Source organism: Triturus cristatus, chromosome 10 (genome assembly GCF_964204655.1).
Source record: "Triturus cristatus chromosome 10, aTriCri1.1, whole genome shotgun sequence".
In the NCBI taxonomy this organism is placed as follows: Eukaryota; Metazoa; Chordata; class Amphibia; order Caudata; family Salamandridae; genus Triturus; species Triturus cristatus.
Window position 1 is genome coordinate 926,846,930 of NC_140593.1, and position 19,847 is coordinate 926,866,776.

The 19,847-nt window shown below is 40.4% G+C and overlaps 1 protein-coding gene across 7 annotated transcripts in view; it reads left to right on the forward strand.

Moving 5' to 3' along the window:
• ALS2CL (ALS2 C-terminal like) overlaps positions 1–19,847 on the forward strand; it is a 573,008-nt gene that overhangs the window by 386,897 nt on the left and 166,264 nt on the right. For all 7 annotated transcript variants that reach the window (XM_085628757.1, XM_085628756.1, XM_085628751.1 and 4 more), the window contains 4 exons: positions 2,795–2,914; positions 3,096–3,172; positions 6,017–6,083; positions 10,474–10,670. In XM_085628757.1, the coding sequence (XP_085484883.1) occupies positions 2,795–2,914; positions 3,096–3,172; positions 6,017–6,083; positions 10,474–10,670 (461 nt within the window). The remainder of the gene's footprint in view (positions 1–2,794; positions 2,915–3,095; positions 3,173–6,016; positions 6,084–10,473; positions 10,671–19,847) is intronic.

Below are 19,847 nucleotides of genomic sequence, written 5' to 3' on the forward strand. Positions count from 1 at the left end.
CTCAGCCACTCCATAACCATCTCAGGCTCCCTCACTTACTGACCACCAGGACCTCGCACCACCTTCAGCAACTTCCTCAACAACTTCATCCCTCCCATCGCATTTAATCCAATGACTTCCTCCTGCTCAGCAACCTCAACATTCATCTGATGACTCAACAGACAGCAACCCATTCCGACCTCCTAGAAAGCCTTGACAACAACGGACTCATGCAGCTTGTACAAGGCCCAACTCACTTAGCTATACACACATTTAACTCAGTCTTCACAGCCAGTAACAAGATCTCCTTCAGCCACCTCTACACGATCACATGAACAGACCACGCCATGATACTCTTCTACATCAACATCCCCCCCCACCCGCCCCCGAAAACCCAAACCTACCATCAACCTCAGACATAACTGGAACAACATAACAGTGGCAGACTAGACCCACACCCTTAGATCCAACTAGTCTATCCTCACAGGCGACCAACGGAACAATCTTTCTACCTTCAACAACTGCATCTCAGAATATGCAAACACACTGGCCCCCACGAAGAAGATCAGACATACAAGAACTCACACCGAAGCATGCTGGTACATTGAAGGCATAAGAGACTCCAATCACAATTGCAAACAACTGGAAAGAAGAGGAGGAACCAGCTGAGACAATACCTCTTTAGACACCTAAAACGCTGCACTCAGAAGGTACCACTCACTGATCAAAGAAGCCAGAAAGGTGGCCCTTGTGCTCTGACTCGAATTCTGCTCCAACTCCAGCAAAGTACTCTTCAACATTGTCATAGAAATCACCAAACTAACAGCATCCTCCGTTCATAAAGACCTCTCTGACTTTTTCCACAACAAAATACTCAGGATCTACACCAACTTCACACTCCAACCCACTGTAGAGGACATCATCCCACAAGCCCTCACTACCACCTAGGAGCACACACCTCCTAAAGAACTGGAGCCCTGCATTACAGATAACATCCCCATGTGACACTCAGAGTGCAGAAGACTCCTTGCTTTACAGGCACCTCTGTGCCACATATTGGCTTTAATATAAAGAGAGGCCATTTTTAAAGTTGGCTTGCTACTTGCAAGCTTTTTGAACATTTAAAGGTCTCTGCGCATAGACGAGTAGTATTCTTGAATTGATGCCATGTTTTTGGAGTAAACGTATGGTCAGTGTGCTTCATTTATCTGGAGAGATCAGTTGGTTTTAAAACATTATATGTAGGTGAATCAACTTCCGCAGTAATACAAGTTATTCTTTGAGTTGGTTCGTATATCCGGCGTCCACATATCTGCAGATTAGATGTGTCCCATTGTAAAGGCACATTGATGAAGATAATTGACTCTAAAAAGACCAACGAATAATTTTAGAAGGTGATTTAATGTGTTTACAAATGGTTGAATGTTAACTGGAAAGTTTTTATGTATATGTAAAATGCTTTAAGTTTGTTCTGAAGAAGGTAGTTCATATAAAATTATCCACCAAAACACATTGACAACTATGAGAGGTATACCTCTGGCCACTCTGGAATTCAGAATGTATTAGAAATATATAATGATTCATCATGCAATGATGTGCAATAGAGGCTACCTTTAAATTAAATTACATTTGATGTATTTGTAAACTTTGGGCCCGATGTAGGTAATACCGAGTCCTTAATAGCGAATTTTACTGATTCGCTATTAAGGACTCGCAAAATTGAATGTAGGTAGGAATCGCTAAAATATTAGAGATTCCTTAACATTCCTTAATAACGAATCCCAAATTGAGATAAGCTAATAAGGAATACCTACCCATTTATTCCTATGGGCTAGGAGGCCCATAGGAATGAATGGGAAGATATTCACTATTAGCGATTCGGTATTAAAGAATGGCAAATAGCGGGCGCTATTTCAAGGGTGCCAGGGTGTCAAAAGGACACCCTGTTGCACCCCTGAAATGTACATGTGTGCACATGTGGCGCACATACATGCCCTAAGGGCATGAATCTGTGCCACATGGCACTTTAAAAAAAGCAAAAAAGTGCTTTTTTAAAGGAAATCGCTAATTACCACCAACTTGAAGTTGGTGGTAATTAGCGATTCCTTAAGGCTAAAGTGCACTTACTTTTGTGCTACTTACATTGCATTTAAGGAATCGCAATTCCTGATTCCTTAAATGCAAGAGCAAAATAAGGAATCGCAATTTTGCGATTCCTTATTTTGCTAATAGGTTTAAACTCACATACATTGCTCGCAGCCAAATAGCGATCGGTAACGCTGGAATTCTGCTAATTTCAGCGTTACCAATCGCTATTTGGCCACCTACATATACTTTTGTATTTTGGTCCTTTTGTGTGGGAAGTATTTGCACAGTCTATTGGGGTTTCCAAGCGTGTGCCTAGGGAAATTCTTATTGTTCTCTGGTCAATGGCTAAGTACAGTCAGGGCCTCTCAAACGATCCAGTCATTCATGTCGGAGATACTTATGTTTGCTTCTATTTAGGTTTTTTATTTAGCCTTTAAAACATTTGAAAATTAACAAGCCACATGGTGAACTGAACATGGACTAGCCACTGAATTGGAATTCTGGCAGCTATAGTGTAAAGGTCAGTCACAAACCGGAATAATAATGTCTTACCATGACATAAAATTAATATGACTAACACTACTGTGACAATAACATAGGGTAAAAAATAAAATAAATATAAACGGATACTTGTATGAACTGTGGCTTTATAAATGTGATCTAGATCGTAATAGTCAAGGTTAAGGGGTTTGCATAGTTACAGCTTATCTATATTTTTATTTAATAGTTATCCTTGTGTAATCCAGAGCGTCGGCTAATCGAAGACAGCAACAATGTCCCAGTCTCATCGAGCACAGGACGGTCTGAAAGATTTCTTCTATTTGACGATATCTTGGTGCTTCTTCAGGTGAGTCTCACTCGGCAGAGGCAACTTAGAGAGGAAAAAGAATATATTTACTCCGGGCTTGTAAGTTCTATGTTGAAAAGATCCTCTCATAGTTACAAAAGGCTATACAAGTTATTTATGAAGCTAAATTGTTTGGTTTCAGATTGCTTGGTAAAGGCTTGCATTACTTTCTTATTTTTAGGGATATGACCTCCAAATGTTTGATCTGAAAACGGTTTGGGTAGATTCCACATCACCGGAAAAGTTTCCATCAGACAAGTGAGTACAGCTATCCCTAGTACTGACTGAAGATGGTCACTTCTGTGTGCTATTTGATAAACAGAAATAAAGATTATTGCAGATCTGGCTGGTCAGGCACAAATGTGTGTGTCTTCTTTTTCCTGAAGGACCAAGTATGTACCCATGGGCTATGGGAAAGAAATGAAGGACTGGATGGACCATATGGAATACGGGTGCTTGCCTCGTGTTTGCCACAGTTCATAAGAAGTGTCATTGGAAATATTACACATTTCTGATTCTTGATCTTAGATTTATGGGGCGAGAGAGACAGAATACATTTTTTAGACTGGTGTTAGGGAAATTGTGGAATATCTCAAGCCAACTCAGAGAGACAGGGTCAATGCAATGTGATTTCAAGAGACAGTGGAAATGATTCCCAAAGAATTTTGTGGTCATACATGTAATGTCTGACTCCAACAAACAGGAGTAAAAATCAGAATTCCCTCATTCCAATTCACAAATGACTAATTGGTAAGGAGCAGACCTAGAACCAGTGAGTAATGGAGTCATTTATTACATAGCACATTGCTCTGTCTAGTGCAGAGGATGCTACTGATGTACAAACATATCAAATAACATCCGGGATGGCAATAATGAGTTTCCAGTGAGCACGGTACAGCTACACCCACTTTATTCTGAAATTTGTAGAAGAATCCCCAAATTGCTGCCAAGTTACATGTAACCTGTAATCTGGTCCGCACAGAGAGTAAAATGAGTAGGAACCAAGAACACTCACTCTACTGATACCTCTCTACCGATCACTGTTATTGTTGCTAATCACCCCTTCTGTCCCCCACAACGCAGGTTTTTCCCGCCAAACACCAGCACCCATTGACGCATCTCTGCCTCCTCTGTCTGTCACAGTACCACTAATATCTGTTACAATTTGACTTTTTTGGCTGTGCAGGTGAAGTTTATTTACATTACAACCCAAGAGTACATCATTCTGTGCAAACTATTTTGATGTAACTCCAATGTGTGTTAATATGGCTTGGCGCATCTGAAGTATTCCATGAGAGGCAGGCAGCTCTCGCAACAACAGGCCCGCAGCAGTGGATGTTTCATCATTTTCTTGAACTCTTTTATGCTTCTCTGCCCAGCTCACAAGGAGAAGGAATGGCTCAGTAAGGATTAAAAGCCATAAACAATTAATTCTAAATTGAACAGAAAGAGCAGGGCACAGAAGAGTCAATTACAGAAACCCATTAACCCTCAGCCAACAGCTATTTGTTAATGCTTTTGTGGTGGGGAACCTTTGGCTTCACCTCTCAAACCGGCTTTTCAGTACTTTGTGAGCCACACCACAAAAACAAGCCAACAATCGCTGAAGGACAGTCAGAGAACGGCCACAGAGTTGTGATGTAACAAATTTAGCTCCTGATTTGCATTGAGTGTTTGCGCTGATTGATACAGGCTCTTGCTTCCGGAGCTACAAGCAACCAATGCCTGCCTGAGCTGCCTCCAAAACTTGGCATGGTTGAGCATTTCCAGATGAGTGCCAAAGGCCAAATGATTGGAGCATGTGAAAAGTTGTCAGGAATTTCTGATGGCGTGTGTGCATACCAAAGCCGAAGTAGATACATTTCTTCTTATTGTCTTGATCACTTTAATAAATGAAAAATACATTTGCCTGCACCCAGAAATCTCTCTCTGAAAATGGAAATAAGGCTCGAAGGACATGCGTGTCTCTTTCCATGACCAAACCTGTACAGACTGGGTAGATCGACTCCTCTACTCTTTCATCTGTCCTTTCGGTACAAGTTGGGAAGTCCGTCTACCACATTCTTGAACAATCCTCAAGAGAGGTCTTGTGATGCAATGAAGATTTGGGCTCTCCAAACAAACATCATGTTGGATCACAGTACTTCTATTTCGAAAACTGCTGCTCCATTCCTGACAATCCTTTTAGCTCCTCCTTCATGTCCCTGCCCAGAGGGAAGCATAGTTGGATCAAAAGATATTCACTGTTACCACAGCCATTTCAACGGTCTGCAACAATGGCAACCATCATAAACAGGGCCGGACTGGGAACCAAAACTGGCCCTGGCAAAGTGCTCGGCCGGGCCCCCCCAAGGGTTGGGGGTGCGGCTGAGCTGTTTGCCGTGGCCGGTTTTGGGCGATTTCATTACAGCGGCTGATATTGCAGCTATGCTGCAAAAACAGCCCTGTAACAAAATCGGCCCCCAGGGGCCCAAAACCGGCCCCCAACCCTGGCGGCCCACCAGGGGAATGCCCGGTGCCCGCTACTGCCAGTCCGGCCCTGATCATAAACCCCTGTGAATATTGATGAGACCAGTTTGACACCAAGTAGAGTACACAATCTCTGCACCTTGACCCAGGGCGCTGCCTAAATTCAAACGTGCAGTTGTAAGAACCGTGTGACAGACAAAATGACAACTCCACATTACAACCTCTGATGAGGGATGTTAAAGTTGCAGAGCTTTCTGGGTCTGGTTAGGCTGACATCTTAATAACGAGGGATTAATAAACCATTACTACTGCAGTGTCCAGTATCATGACTAAGCCTCACCATCCCACAGATTCTAACGCTAAAGACCGACAAATCCAAGATTATCTGCATATTTACGAAGGTTGGCTGTGTCACTGGTAAATTCACCACCTTAGCAAGTGATTACTACGTGTACTTTGATGGAATTAGTTGCAAAGCAAACTCCTTAGCATTTTCTAAAGTATATCAAGGAATGCATATTTAAATTTGAGTTCAGTGAACAATTTCTAACGTGCCATCATTATTCTAAATCATATACATACTCTGCTGTCGAAGAATATATATTTTAACAACTGTTTTAATTTGCTTTCCAGCCACAGTCTACGCATCATCACGCCAGAGGAGGAGATATTTCTATTTGCCAAAGAACCGGAGCAGAAGGTTAGTTAACAACATAACACTTACCAGGATACCCTGAATGACTCAGCCTTAAAAGTGGTGGAGTGAGTTTCGAGAAAAGCGGGATGTTGTCATGTTTTAAAGGTATTTTAATGACTAGCGATAACTCATACAGGGTTATCACGCAGCGGATCAATAAAGACCCCTGAGGGCACATCACAAACTCACTATGCGTTTGAAGAAGTTTGCTTTACAATGTATGCCTCAATACTATTTGCTGAGAACTATCCAGAGCCATTAACGTCTGAAGTTTGGCCATCGATGGCCACAGGACTGTAAAAACGAAATCTTATACCAAACACAATCCACTGAGAAACCATATTTACAAGAGTGAATGCTTCGTCATATTGAATAGCTATTGTACACAAATTATGGAAAAAATGTTGGGTCACTGTTACCGTTTCACTCCAGACGACACGGAGCCTACAGCAAATTAGGATTGATATTGTTGAATGAGTGAGTGCCTATAGCATGATTTGACTGTGAAAACCAACCCTCAGTCTGGAAAAAACATTAATAGATTTTTTACAATGTAATCAATATCTGTGCTAAGAAAGTCATGCTACGGCTAGAGAAAATAACGTCTTTACTTCCAGAATGAGAAAAAAAAACCTATGCCAAACACAACATTTTAATCTAATATTTGATTCCAACAACTATCACTCCAACTAAAACTATAGTTCCTCCTGGGACATTCTTGACTCAAACTAATATAATACACAAAAGTCCCTGTGAGGAAAACAAAGATTGGTCTAAAAAAATTGCTGCTCCAGGTATGCATGAAAAAACATTTTTGGAGTCATTATATCCCACTTACATTTTGCACAACAATATTTTTTGGAACTCACTCCCTTTATTTATAGAGATCTTTGTTGAAAAAATACTATCGAACACCATGCTACCAATCATTGTTACAAGGGACACAAGCACTTAGAGCAAAAGTATTTTTGACAAGTTATTTCTTGTTACCTCAAAATGCCATAGTCTAGTTTAACAGGCAAGCATATCATCAATGGACTACTTTTTGAGAATTGAAGAACCCTCAACAGTAGGAACCCACAGGGCTTTTCCAGTTATTCTTAGTTTATTGCGGTTATCATCACAAAGTTCTTAGTTGGCCTTCCTCAGCGCAATTATTGACACTATGTGGGTAACCAGGAAAGGAAGTTAAACCATGTGGTGGTAGATCGAAATCATCCACAGGAAGATGGGCTGTATAATGCCTAACGTGACTGACTATCTCATTATTGCAAATATGGCATTGCAACACTGGCATTGCATTTTCATCCATTTGCGGCTTACAACGGAGTGATTGTTAGAGCTTCGACTCATCAGTAAAGTCATGAAAGATGACAACTTTCCAGATAGCTAGTGCTAATTAACATTGATGATTAAATTGTGTATAGGGCAATTAATATACTGTCTTCAATCCTCATGTGATTAAAGTGATACACACACATCTGTCCCAAATAAAGAGGTTGTGTTGACATATTTCACCAGGGTACAGTTCTGAATCAAGCACATTCATAAAGGCATTCTCATTTAATAATAAAGTTCATGGATAGGAATCAATGCACAACATATTTTGGTAAGTAGCGAATTGCAGTACATATTGCATATGCATCGTTTCCAGCCTCATACAGGAGTCCTAACCACATGCATAGCTTTTTCCGAGACAGGAGGCTCTATATAGATTTTGAGCAAAAGCATGTAATTGAACACTAAACCTATAAATCCAGGGAAGTATAAAGGTCTCACCTCTGTTGTATAAAGCACCTTGGGTTACATTGTTCTAGTTATTTCTCACCAGGAGTATAAGGCAATAAAGAGCTTTTGCCTAATTAGATATATGTGATATATGGCAATTCTTATATATGATTCTTTTGCTTCAACGTAACTGGCAGGAAACATTAAGTTATGACAGCCAATTCCAATCCTCTTCCATATGTTGTAGATAACATTTAATGGTTCATAGTGATTTTATCTCATATTTCACATGTAGGAGTGGTTAATAAAAGAGTAAAAACTAGCAGCATGTTTATTGTTTCCTAGGTTTTAATGCAGAATGTTTCTAGATCAAGCAAAAACAAGACACATGTAATCTGAATGATGTGATCTTTTAGAAGAGATTAAATAATAGTATATCATGTTGGAACAGTTTCTCACTAGAGTGGACTTGTATAGAGCAGCTCTCTTTCATTATGCAGACTAACAGGGAATGGCACATTTCCTGAGATGATACCTGCACATATGCAGTACATGCATAACATGCAAGATAAGAGGGAGGTTAACAATACCAGACAACATAATTTAGTTTAGCTCCATGCTCATCTAAGTTGGCTCAATCAAGACCATGTCAAAGCAGACCAAGGCTCAACCAAGACCATGTCAAAGCAGAACAATATTGAATTTTGTCTCCAATATGACTTTGTTGTAGTCCCATAAATGTATTAGTTGTTGTAACAACAGAGGCACCTGTATTACCTTCTTTTCTAATCTAGTTCTATCAAATTATCCTACAGCTTTAAAAAAAAAATTAACATACCTAGTTGACATAGTTGTAATAAAATTATACTTTCTGGTGTTTCTATGAGAAACAAATGGGGTTAGATTTAATTATTTGCTCTGTGGGTGTTCTAATATGAATTGCATGAACCATATAACAGTGTCCCAGGACTGAAGGCAAACTCCACAATGTCTGCAGTATGCCCCCCATAGTGCAGGAAGTTGGAGTAGGTTTGTATGTTGCTACCAAGTTTTCCTTCACGGTATGCCCTCATTGAAATGCAACTAATCAAGGTAAGTCATTCTAACAAACATTGTAGCATTCTATATCCAGTGTGATAAGGTTGTGTAGGTTGACACAAAAGTGAGTATCTTTGAATGTTCACATGAGCCTGAATCCAGCAAGACCATTCTGTAATGTATTTCTGCATCTATCTATCTCAACACACTCCCAGGGTATCCAGGGTGCTGCATTTTCTTGCTGAGTCTTGACAATTGTGGCCCAACTCATGGCAGACATTGCACCCTTAAAGGTACCCAGAGTTTGTTTTATAAAAACATGGTGTAGGAGTGATAATTTGTTTTGTCCTAGGGCTGGGTCTTACACCACAAATCCTACCAAGACAGTAATCTGACATTGCAAACCTGTCACTATGTAAACATGGTAGACATTGCTCTGTACCTCCAGGGAACTAATAGTTATGTCATTGAAACTACCAAGCATCAGTAGGGATGATAATAAACAGAACACAGCTTTCATGCCCGTAACACCAGGGTCTGGCAGTGCTAAGTTCTTTAAAATATTAGTCTGCCCATCCTCTTCCCACGCTGCAACATAACTTTCTAGAGCTGCAGCCTAAAGGCAACGTTGTTTTTTCACTCATCCTCCAGTTCACTGATGTGCAGAGTCCAAAAGAATGCTAATAACTAAGCAGCCTTAAACAAGAGACGTGCAATTTCTAGTTTTAAACTTGAGTGATTTAGCAGATATGGCCTATAATTTGCTTCTCCATAATGTACTCCTGTTGCCTTGGGATGACCATGGCGGCTTCTGCTACTTGATGTATGTTGTTAAGCGTTTATCCTCGAAGAAAACAAAGGTTTGTTTTATTTCACTGAAACATGGAACTAGAACACTGATATCTGTCGAGTGTCATACAAACACTGAATGTGGCATTGTAAGAAAGCATAGCTGAAGATACAGTCATGCCTGTCAGGGAAATGAGGGCAATAATCTTAAATCCACCAAAAAGTCTTAGATCTTTTATACTGCAATTGAAATAAAGATTTTAAACTCCTGCATCTTAGAATAAGACACATTATTACCAGAATTTCAACACACCAAAAACATGCTTTGCACTGAAATATATTACACTCAAAGCAAAATTGTGTCCTGAACTAGCTTTTCCTAATTTGAGTTGGAAGCCTTCTTGTGAATGAACTATGCCTAAGAAAGCCCTTTAAGGAGTGTTGAAACATAATTTACCATCAAGAAGTGACTTCAACCTTGAACAATTGTAGTAGTCTTGAGGAAATAATTTCAATTTGTATTATTTTAATAAATTGCTTTGGATTACAACTTGAATTGAGTAACACACTTTGTTTCTCACACACTGTGCTTGGCTCCATGGGTGCACTCCCTGTCACCTACCATTTTGAATCTGACATTATTATAATCACATAAATCTTTGGTTGTTTGCTGATCAAATGCAATGTTTCTTTTGTGAAATAAGACAACTACCTTGAACTAAATTGATTTTGTGGTTTGTAGGAATTGCATTTAATTTGATGTGTCTTGAACTATTTTTAGTTTGTGAAAAGTAGCAGTGTTCTGTTTTTTCACTCCTTCTCCTAATCTCTCCATCAGGCCCTTTGGTTGTGGAAACTGAATCAAGTCATTCGCCAGAGGCTTCAAGGGCAGAGAGATTTCCCTTTGTGGAGTAAGAATGAAGAGGCAAAAAACCCGCCCACCAGCCGTTTTTCAGTGTATACTTTCAGAAGTGAAGGCAGATTCAAAAATGCCACATACGAAGGAGACTTGTCTTGGGGAAATCCCCATGGGCAGTAAGTCATGTGCATGCTTATGTACTTTCCAATTAGGGCTTCTTCTTGTCTCTTTGAAGGCAGTCATTTTTATTGTATGACAAGTATATGATAATCACCTTGAGGAAGATTTGTTACTTATCAGGTTTAACCACAACCTTTATCGACTTAGTATGCAAATACAATGCAGTGCTTTCCCTTCAAAATAATAAGACCTAGATTTGACTATATTTAGTGCAGGCATTTGCATAACATAAAGTGCTGCCAGACTATGCAAATGAACGGGTAAAGAGTGACTTCAAGGGATTTATTGAAATACTTAGTGCCGACGAACACAACCGAGCATTGATGAAAGAGATTACAGATTGAAAACTGTACGTCCATTTGCTTCCTTGGCCATAAATTAAGACGCTAAATTGCCTGGATTTTTTCTTAAATAACCGGAGTTCACCAAACGAGTTTCCATACTTCAATGTTTCTAATACCAAGATTGACCATTCTAGGTCCTTAACAACCGCTAAGGTAAAGATGGCAGTTGTCCACAAATCTGTTGGAACTTGCTAACAACAGAACTCAGGGGTCAACGTTTTAATAATCTAGTCCTGAAGATGGTCTTACCAACGAAAGTCTAAAGACCGAAGAGTCGACTCGCACACTTTTTTTCTTGAAAAATTATCAACTGTAATTATGAAAAAGTGTACATAATCATTACAGTGAAGGCACAAATAACTGAATGTCTCCTTCCAGTTTGACAGTAATTGTTCCATTTGAGTACCCTCTATGAAGTTTGAAGATAAATTCTATCAGTTTTATACACACCCACTGTTCTCTCCTTTTTTCTTTTTCTTTGCTGTTTTGGATTGATTTGCTCTAATTGCCTGTGTTTTTTTAGGGATATATACTCCTTTGAGATGTATCTTTATGTGATTGGTTCATAACTATACAGAACTGCATTGTTAGAATACAGATTGTCAAAAAGAAATTAATTAGTAAGCAACTTACAAAACCTTACACCTAACTGAGATTTAGAATCATAGAACTAAGTATTTCAATAAATCCCTTGAAGGCACTCTACACCCATTCATTAATTTTGCCGAGTCCTTAAGGGTAGATTGGGTTGTCCACTACACTTATCAGACTATGCAAATGGCAATCATGAGGTAAAAAAAAATGGCCATCAATTTTTGCACACCTAAAGTTTATGGCCTTGATTTTTATGGCTATCTGAAGGAAACATATCACATTCTCATTCTTTGCAAAGCCATATTGTTAGAAATGGGGGTCTCTAGTTGGCAGAGGTAGGTACCTATGACCAAATAGGGACCCTTGCTTCGAGTCAGGGTAAGGGGGAAACACACTGTAGATCTCCCCTGCTCACCCCCTTGGTAGCTTGGTACGAGCAGACAGGCTTATGCGCAAGACAATGTGTAAGGTATTTGTGCCAACACTCACAGTAACACAGTGATAACACCGCAAATGGACACCACACCTGTTAAGATAAAATAAAGGTTTCTTTATCTAAACTATGACAAGACCAAAATGACAAAAATCCAACATATGCATATTCAGTAAAGTGACTTTTCAAGATGTTATTACAACTAATGTGTAGGTTCTGTATTCCTCGGTGTAATTGACCAAAAATGTCAAAAGCACAGTTCAGCACCGACACACGGTGCTCTTCATGGACTCTCACCACAGGACTGCTGACTCCGTGTCAGCAATTGCAGAAGTATGCCCCCAAATACTTTTAAATCAGGTAAATAGCTTTAACGCGGGCCCCGGTACTGCCGCTCCTCTCAGTCAAGTACGGGCCGCTGGAATCACTCGAGCGGAGGCTCTCGCTATGAAGGGGAGAGCCGAGAGCAGTCTCTCACAGACACGCAACCCGCCCCAGGCGGTGACACACGCAGCGCTCTGGACTTCGGTTCGAGCGTTACCTGGGGGTTGCCTCCTCTCTTCTCCTTTCCTCATGGCTCGACGTCCCGCTGGGCAGCTCCATTGACAACAGCTGTTCCTCACCGGGGAATCCCGGTTGCTAGGCGACGCCTCGCAGCAGATCGGATCCCAGTGCAGCTCCTTCTCGGGTGCTTCTCGATCTTGGGCAGATGACTCGGGCCAGCGGCGGTGACGGCTTGCAATACTTCTTGGCAATTCACGGCTCGGACCGGCGGCGGAGAAACACTAGCAGTTCTTTGCAGATGACAGCTCGGGCCAGTGGCGGTGATTTTAGAAGCAGTACGATGATTATGTTTCAGGGTTCAGTGCTGTCACAGTGCGCTTCAGGCACACAGGTACAGCAGACCACATGACAGTCTCAGGCTGCAAAAAGCACATGCACACAGCGTCGCTGAGACGATGGGGGGAATCTTTGATGTTCCTGAGTTCCCACTTCTCAGGCCCTTGGAGACTTTCTCATCAGGACACAGCACACAACAAAGTCCTTTTGCAAGCAGTGGGTACACAGCACACAGCAAAGTCCCTTGTCCTCTCCTTCAGCAGAAACAGCAAACTGCAGGCCAGCCCCAGACATAGAGCTAAGGCAGTACTCCTCCTCAGTCTCTTCAGCTGTCCTCTTTGGCAAAGGTTCCTCTTGATCACGAAGTAGTCAAAACTACAGGGGTTTCAGCTCAAATATTTATTCCCCAAATGTCTTTGTTCTCTATGTGTGAGTGGTCCTAAACCCAGTCCAAACCAGTTCTGGGTGCATTCTGCCAGTGCACAACTTCTTCCTTTGTCAGTGTGGGTCAGGTTCTACAGACGCACAGCTGGAGGTGGAGCCAGTCTTTTGTGGAAGGCAGGCACAGCCCTAGTCAGGGACAGGTACTACTCCTCCCACCACTCAAAATGCAGATCGGCCTATTCAGCCAAGGCTGACTCCCTCAGACTCTTGGAGCCACCCCAGCCCCTGTCACTCCAAAGCCAGACAGTCAATCCACAACCAGACAAAGGCACACAGAAAGGTTGCACAAGAAAATAGCCACCTTCTAAAAGTGCTATTTTCAAACACAGAATTTAAAAACCATCCTTACTAAAAAATGTGTTATTAAATTCTGAGTTCAGGGATACCAGACTCCAATTTTCCATCTCACTCCTATGGAAAGATATGCTTGTAACATGTTACACAGCATTACCCATTCTGTCCTATGGGCAAGATAGCCTTTCAATAGTGAAAAACGAAATTAGCAGTATTTTACTATCAGGACATGGTACACACACCAGTACATGTCCTACCTTTTACAGGCACTGCACCCTGCCCAGGGGGGTACCTTGGGCCTACTATAGGGGTGTCCTATGTGTAAGAAAATGGAAGGGTAAGGCCTGGCAAGTGGGCACACTGGTCAGGTAAAAATGGTAGTTAGCAAACTGCGCACAGGCACTGCGGTGGCAGGCCTGAGACATCTCTTTGGGGCTACTCATGTGGGTGGCACAATCAGTGCTGCACATCCACTAGTTGCATTTGTTTTACCAGCCCTGGCACACTCAGTGCACTTTACTAGGGAGCTACTGGTAACACAAATATGCCAATCATGGATAACCAATCACAATAAGAATTTACACAGAGAGAATATGCACTTTCGCACTGATCAGCAGTGGTAAAGTGCCCAGAGTCCTAAAGCCAACAACCACCAGTCAGGAAAAAATAGGAGGAGGAAGCAAAAGGTTTGGGGATAACCCTGCAAAAAGGGCAATTTCCAACACATATCAACACAAAGCAAGCAAAGAAGTGCAAAGTATTTGCATGCAATACTGGCACCAGATGAAGAGGCAGAAATGCAAGGCAAAGTAGTATTCGTGTGATTTTCATAAACCCAATACGTATAGTTTTCACATAAAAATCCCACATATTATGCATTTGATCCATGGCCGTTTGTCTGCATGAAGAGACTGGCATTTAAGGTTGTTCATTGAGTATAGAACTCACACAAAACATAGCTTATGTGCCTTTGCCCCGTGGCTTAGCAATAACACATGTCTAGTTTCATGCAAAAATGGCATTCCAGTCTGTGCGTGCCGCGTCACATCATAAGCGTGTAAAACACTGCAAATATAGCGCTGCATAATTTGTCTCCTGTGTGCATCAGCAAACCTATAGATTTTCATCCAGTATTGCAATGCACAATTCTTGGTTAATCTATGTTTTAGCGCGGTCAAAGCAGTTAACCCTTAGAAGCCTGGCTGCCACCTTTCTTTAATAATGGTAATGGAAAGAAAGGCACTCTATTTTTTAAGAATCTATTTGAAATTTTTGGGAAATCATAAAAGAACGGGGTGCTTCCGAAATTTGGGCTGTCTGTCTGAACAAACCCTGGAATACAGTGTTTAGTAATGCAAGTACTTCGCCTTGCTTCGGAGCAACGTACCCACCAGCCTCAGCTGAAAAGTTTTTTGTTACTTATGGAGTTTCAAACAATTTCATACCAATGTGGCTAAATCATAATTTTCATCACTCTGTTAGTTTTACACAGTGATTAATTTAATCAAAAATATACAATTCACAATAATGTTTACATGATATACAAATATCAGAATTTCCATGTAGTTTGATTCGCCCAATGCATTTCGGGCCTTTGGCGGCCCTTCGTCAGGGGCTTTTCTGCAAATAATAATAAAAAAATACAATCGTAATAACGTAGATGTACAGAGGTACTACATATACAGGCAATTTCAGAACTATACATTGGTTTTTCCATATAAAAAAATGTCCTCGTATCAAAGAAAAGAGGTTTGTGATAGAAATAATCCACAGGAAAACCAGCCACCCAGTGCGTGGAAAAATCGTGCACTACAAACAAAACCGAATACCTGATATTCTGGTACTCTCCCTGGCTGAAAAAAAAGGGGGAAACAACTTCCATAACTAAACACGACTTCCTTCTGACTTTAAAGGATAATAAACGGACAACCGTCCCTCAATTCAACCGACCTGCATAAATGATACTGATCCTCGTGAACACTCCTTCACCGGATCAACTGTAGAAGAAACATAAAAATAATGCTTACTAACGAGGCGTAACTTCTTCACCTGCGCATTTCTCACACTGCTATGTATCGGTCTGCACTAAACACCACTAATCCTCACCTTCGCTGAGAAAAAATCTCGTCTTCTTGTGACCACCAGGTAAACAGCTAACCGTGCTCCTCAAAAGCCGTATTCTACCGACTCCTCGGCGTCTACCTTATACGGACACATTCTAATCGACAACAAAATGGGACTATGAAGTTCTGCTGCAAATACGGACCGCCATTTTGAAATGGGAATCTGTTCCACTAACTCAAATACAAAGGATACTACCTCAGTTTATCAATACTGAACGTGATTACCGTAAAAAAACGAAAGTTCGTGAATATAAAAAAATAAATAATGTGCAAAGTAGATAAGAGAGAAAAAAGACAAAATACCTCTTTACCTGAGAAAGATAAAAAACTAAAAACAATGTAAGGACATTCATAATGTTGGCGTCTATATGTCTCCATTTTTAGCTTGCCCAAGCATCGTGTTACAAAAAACATGATAAATCTACTTTTTCATTGATCCCGTGGGGATCCTGTGTGTTCAACCTCCTAATCCAAAATATTTCTTTCTGTAAAAGAGATTTAGATAGGTTCCTACCCGGGACATGGACCATTTTATCGATGATTTGAAATTTCAGTTGGGAAATGGAATGTTTGCACCTATTCCAATGTGTCGCTAAGCTACTCTTTTGATTTTTATTACGAATAGTGCTTTTATGTTCAGAGATTCGAGTTTTTATTTTTCTCTCTGTTTTCCCTATATACAGGAGTCCACACGGACATTTGATAGCATAAACTACGTTGGTTGAGTCACAAGTAGAATTGTGATGTAGTTTGATGGTTTCCCCCGTAGTGGGGTGATATACTATGTCGCCTGTAATTACATTGTTGCAATGTACGCAATTCGCACATCTTTGCGTGCCTTTAAATTCCAAAGTGGTAGTCTTGAATGAAGTTGATAAGATTTCTTTGATGTTCTTTGATCTCTTATATGCAAATAAAGGTTTCTCTTTAAAAAGGTCTTTAAAATCCTCTTCGTTTTGTAGCATATCCCATCGATTCAAGATGATTTGTTTGATGTGTTTGGAACTTGTAGAGTACTTAGAAACGAAGACTTGTCTGGTGGAGCTTTTTGTAGGTGCTTGTTCCAATAAACTTTCCCTTGGCCTTTGTTGTGTCTTGTCAATTGCTTCGTTCAAAATTTCCTCTGGATATCCTTTAGATAGATACCTTTTCTTCATGTACTCCGTGTTGGTTTGACATGTTTGTTCTGATGAACATATCCTTTTGGCGCGTAGAAATTGTGAAAAGGGAAGATTTTTCAATAAATTCTGTGGATGAAAGCTGGTGAATCTCAAAGTGTTATTCTTATCAGTTGGTTTATGGTGTATTTCTGTTTGAATGGTGCCATCTTTGATTGTTATCAATACATCCAGAAAAGATAGTGAGTGTTTACTGATTGTGTTGGTGAATTGTATATGTTCATTCTTTTGATTGAGTTCCAATATCTTATTATCCAACATTTCAGGACAGTTTTTCCATATTAAAAAAATGTCATCTATATATCTTACATACATGAGAACATTTTCCGTCCATTCTCTATCAGAGTAGATGTGCTGATCTTCAAAATGGGCCATGTAGGTATTCGCATATGCGGGCGCCCCCGCAAAACCCATAGATGTGATAAACGGACAACCGTCGGTTGAATTGAGGGACGGTTGTCCGTTTATTATCCTTTAAAGTCAGAAGGAAGTCGTGTTTAGTTATGGAAGTTGTTTTCCCCTTTTTTTTCAGCCAGGGAGAGTACCAGAATATCAGGTATTCGGTTTTGTTTGTAGTGCACGATTTTTCCACGCACTGGGTGGCTGGTTTTCCTGTGGATTATTTCTATCACAAACCTCTTTTCTTTGATACGAGGACATTTTTTTATATGGAAAAACCAATGTATAGTTCTGAAATTGCCTGTATATGTAGTACCTCTGTACATCTACGTTATTACGATTGTATTTTTTTATTATTATTTGCAGAAAAGCCCCTGACGAAGGGCCGCCAAAGGCCCGAAATGCATTGGGCGAATCAAACTACATGGAAATTCTGATATTTGTATATCATGTAAACATTATTGTGAATTGTATATTTTTGATTAAATTAATCACTGTGTAAAACTAACAGAGTGATGAAAATTATGATTTAGCCACATTGGTATGAAATTGTTTGAAACTCCATAAGTAACAAAAAACTTTTCAGCTGAGGCTGGTGGGTACGTTGCTCCGAAGCAAGGCGAAGTACTTGCATTACTAAACACTGCCACCTTTCTTTACCCAAATAATTAAAAATAAAAATACTGAGCAGAAATATGGGCCAAAGCCAAGAGCGTTGCATTGCATAGGGAAGAGACGCTGGGCCTCCGCAAAATTCCTAATGCAGCTAATTGGGACGATGTCCTGCACGACCTGCAGAACGAGCAACAAGCAGACACAGCACCACTAAATCCCACAAGTATCACTAGACAGGGGTTGGAACTAACGCGCTAGCCCCACACACAACTGATGAGGAGGTACTGTTGAATCTGGAGCCGGGAATGCAGCTCTCACCACAGATTTAGAATTCGACAACAACAGGATTGTGTTCACAGACTGCACACATGCCTGGTATGCTCGGAGTCGAGGGCCACACTAGATTGACTCACTTTTGCCTATATTTTTAGTTTGTTGTGCTCATCACTTCCCGCCTCCCAAGGTTAATATATTAACTTACAACTAGCACAACGCTGGTAACACGTAGGGGTGACCCTAGACATGGCAAGCACCACTGATCGAGACACACTGCTGGTCAGGACACACTCGATGCGCCCAGTCCACAGAGCACGGTTAATAAGTATACTGATGCCAATGTGATGGAACGAGATATTTGAAGTTGCCCCTGTTCATTATATACATATGTGGAATGTACCAAGAATTGTGAAATTAGAAATGTAGCTCTCTAACCCTGTTAATGAAAAATAAAAACAGATTAAAAAAAAGAATTACTCAGGAGATTTACATCGAGCTAAAAAGGACTCATTCAAAGTAAAGATCTATATTCACGGCAGGTTTGTTTTAATTCCGTCCAACAATTTTTGCTGTAATAGAAAGCAAAAAAAACAGCGGGATAAAAGAGAAGAAGTATAGCCAAAGAGACCGAAAGCCTGCTCAGTTTTATGAAGATTTGTCAGAGTGACAAAGTTATCATCGGTCACAAAAGAAGTAAAACATAAGTAGTGCCTAAATAAAAGGAATAAAGATTCAATTGTAAAAAAAGCATAAGTTATATAAATAGGGGACTAAAACTTCAAACACTCTCAAATCTGCGCAGTTACGATGCAATCAGCGCCAATAGACTTGTCTTTAAAAATTGTGCTTTAAACTTTTATGAAGTGACCAAGATTTGAGAAAGTATGATTGGAACAAGAAATAAAAGTCTAAAAGCAAAAGCCACAATGGCTGTAGAGGTCCATTTATGCGACTAACAGTTTCTTGAAAAAACAAGTTCATTTGCAATAGAACAGGCTATGATGAATCAAACTGTAAAATGATTTGATGAATCCAATATTGTAAATCTAAGTGGTGAACAACAGTAAACTTCAGGGTCAGCAAATGGAGTGAAACATTTTTAAACGAGAGTTTGCATAATCTTTCCACGAAATGGAAATGCACTCATAAAAAAGACAAGGGAATTACAAAATGTGCAGACCAGCTGCATTGAAGAAGAACATGAGACTAACAAAGGATATGGAAAAATGGGAAGTGGCGTTTACTTCGCATGCGTTTCTTCGCATGCCGTTAGGACGCGGTCGTTAGTACGACCGCGTTGTTAGTTAGCATACCGTTTGTACGCAATTCGGAAATACGAATTGCAGTAAGGGGGAGAAAGTGTTGGATTTAAAATCCAACACCTTCCCTAGTGTCCGCATAGACTGGAGTTGGAATAGTAAATTATACTATTCCAACATCCAGCACCCCCTTACTGCAATTCGTATTTCCGAATTGCGTACAAACGGTATGCTAACTAACAACGCGGTCGTACTAACGACCGCGTAGAAACGGCATGCGAAGTAAACGCATGCGAAAAAAAGTTATATATTCTGGAAAAATGCCTCAAGTGTGTTGCACAAGGTGTGCAGAGCCGCAGTTTTCAATTGAGACA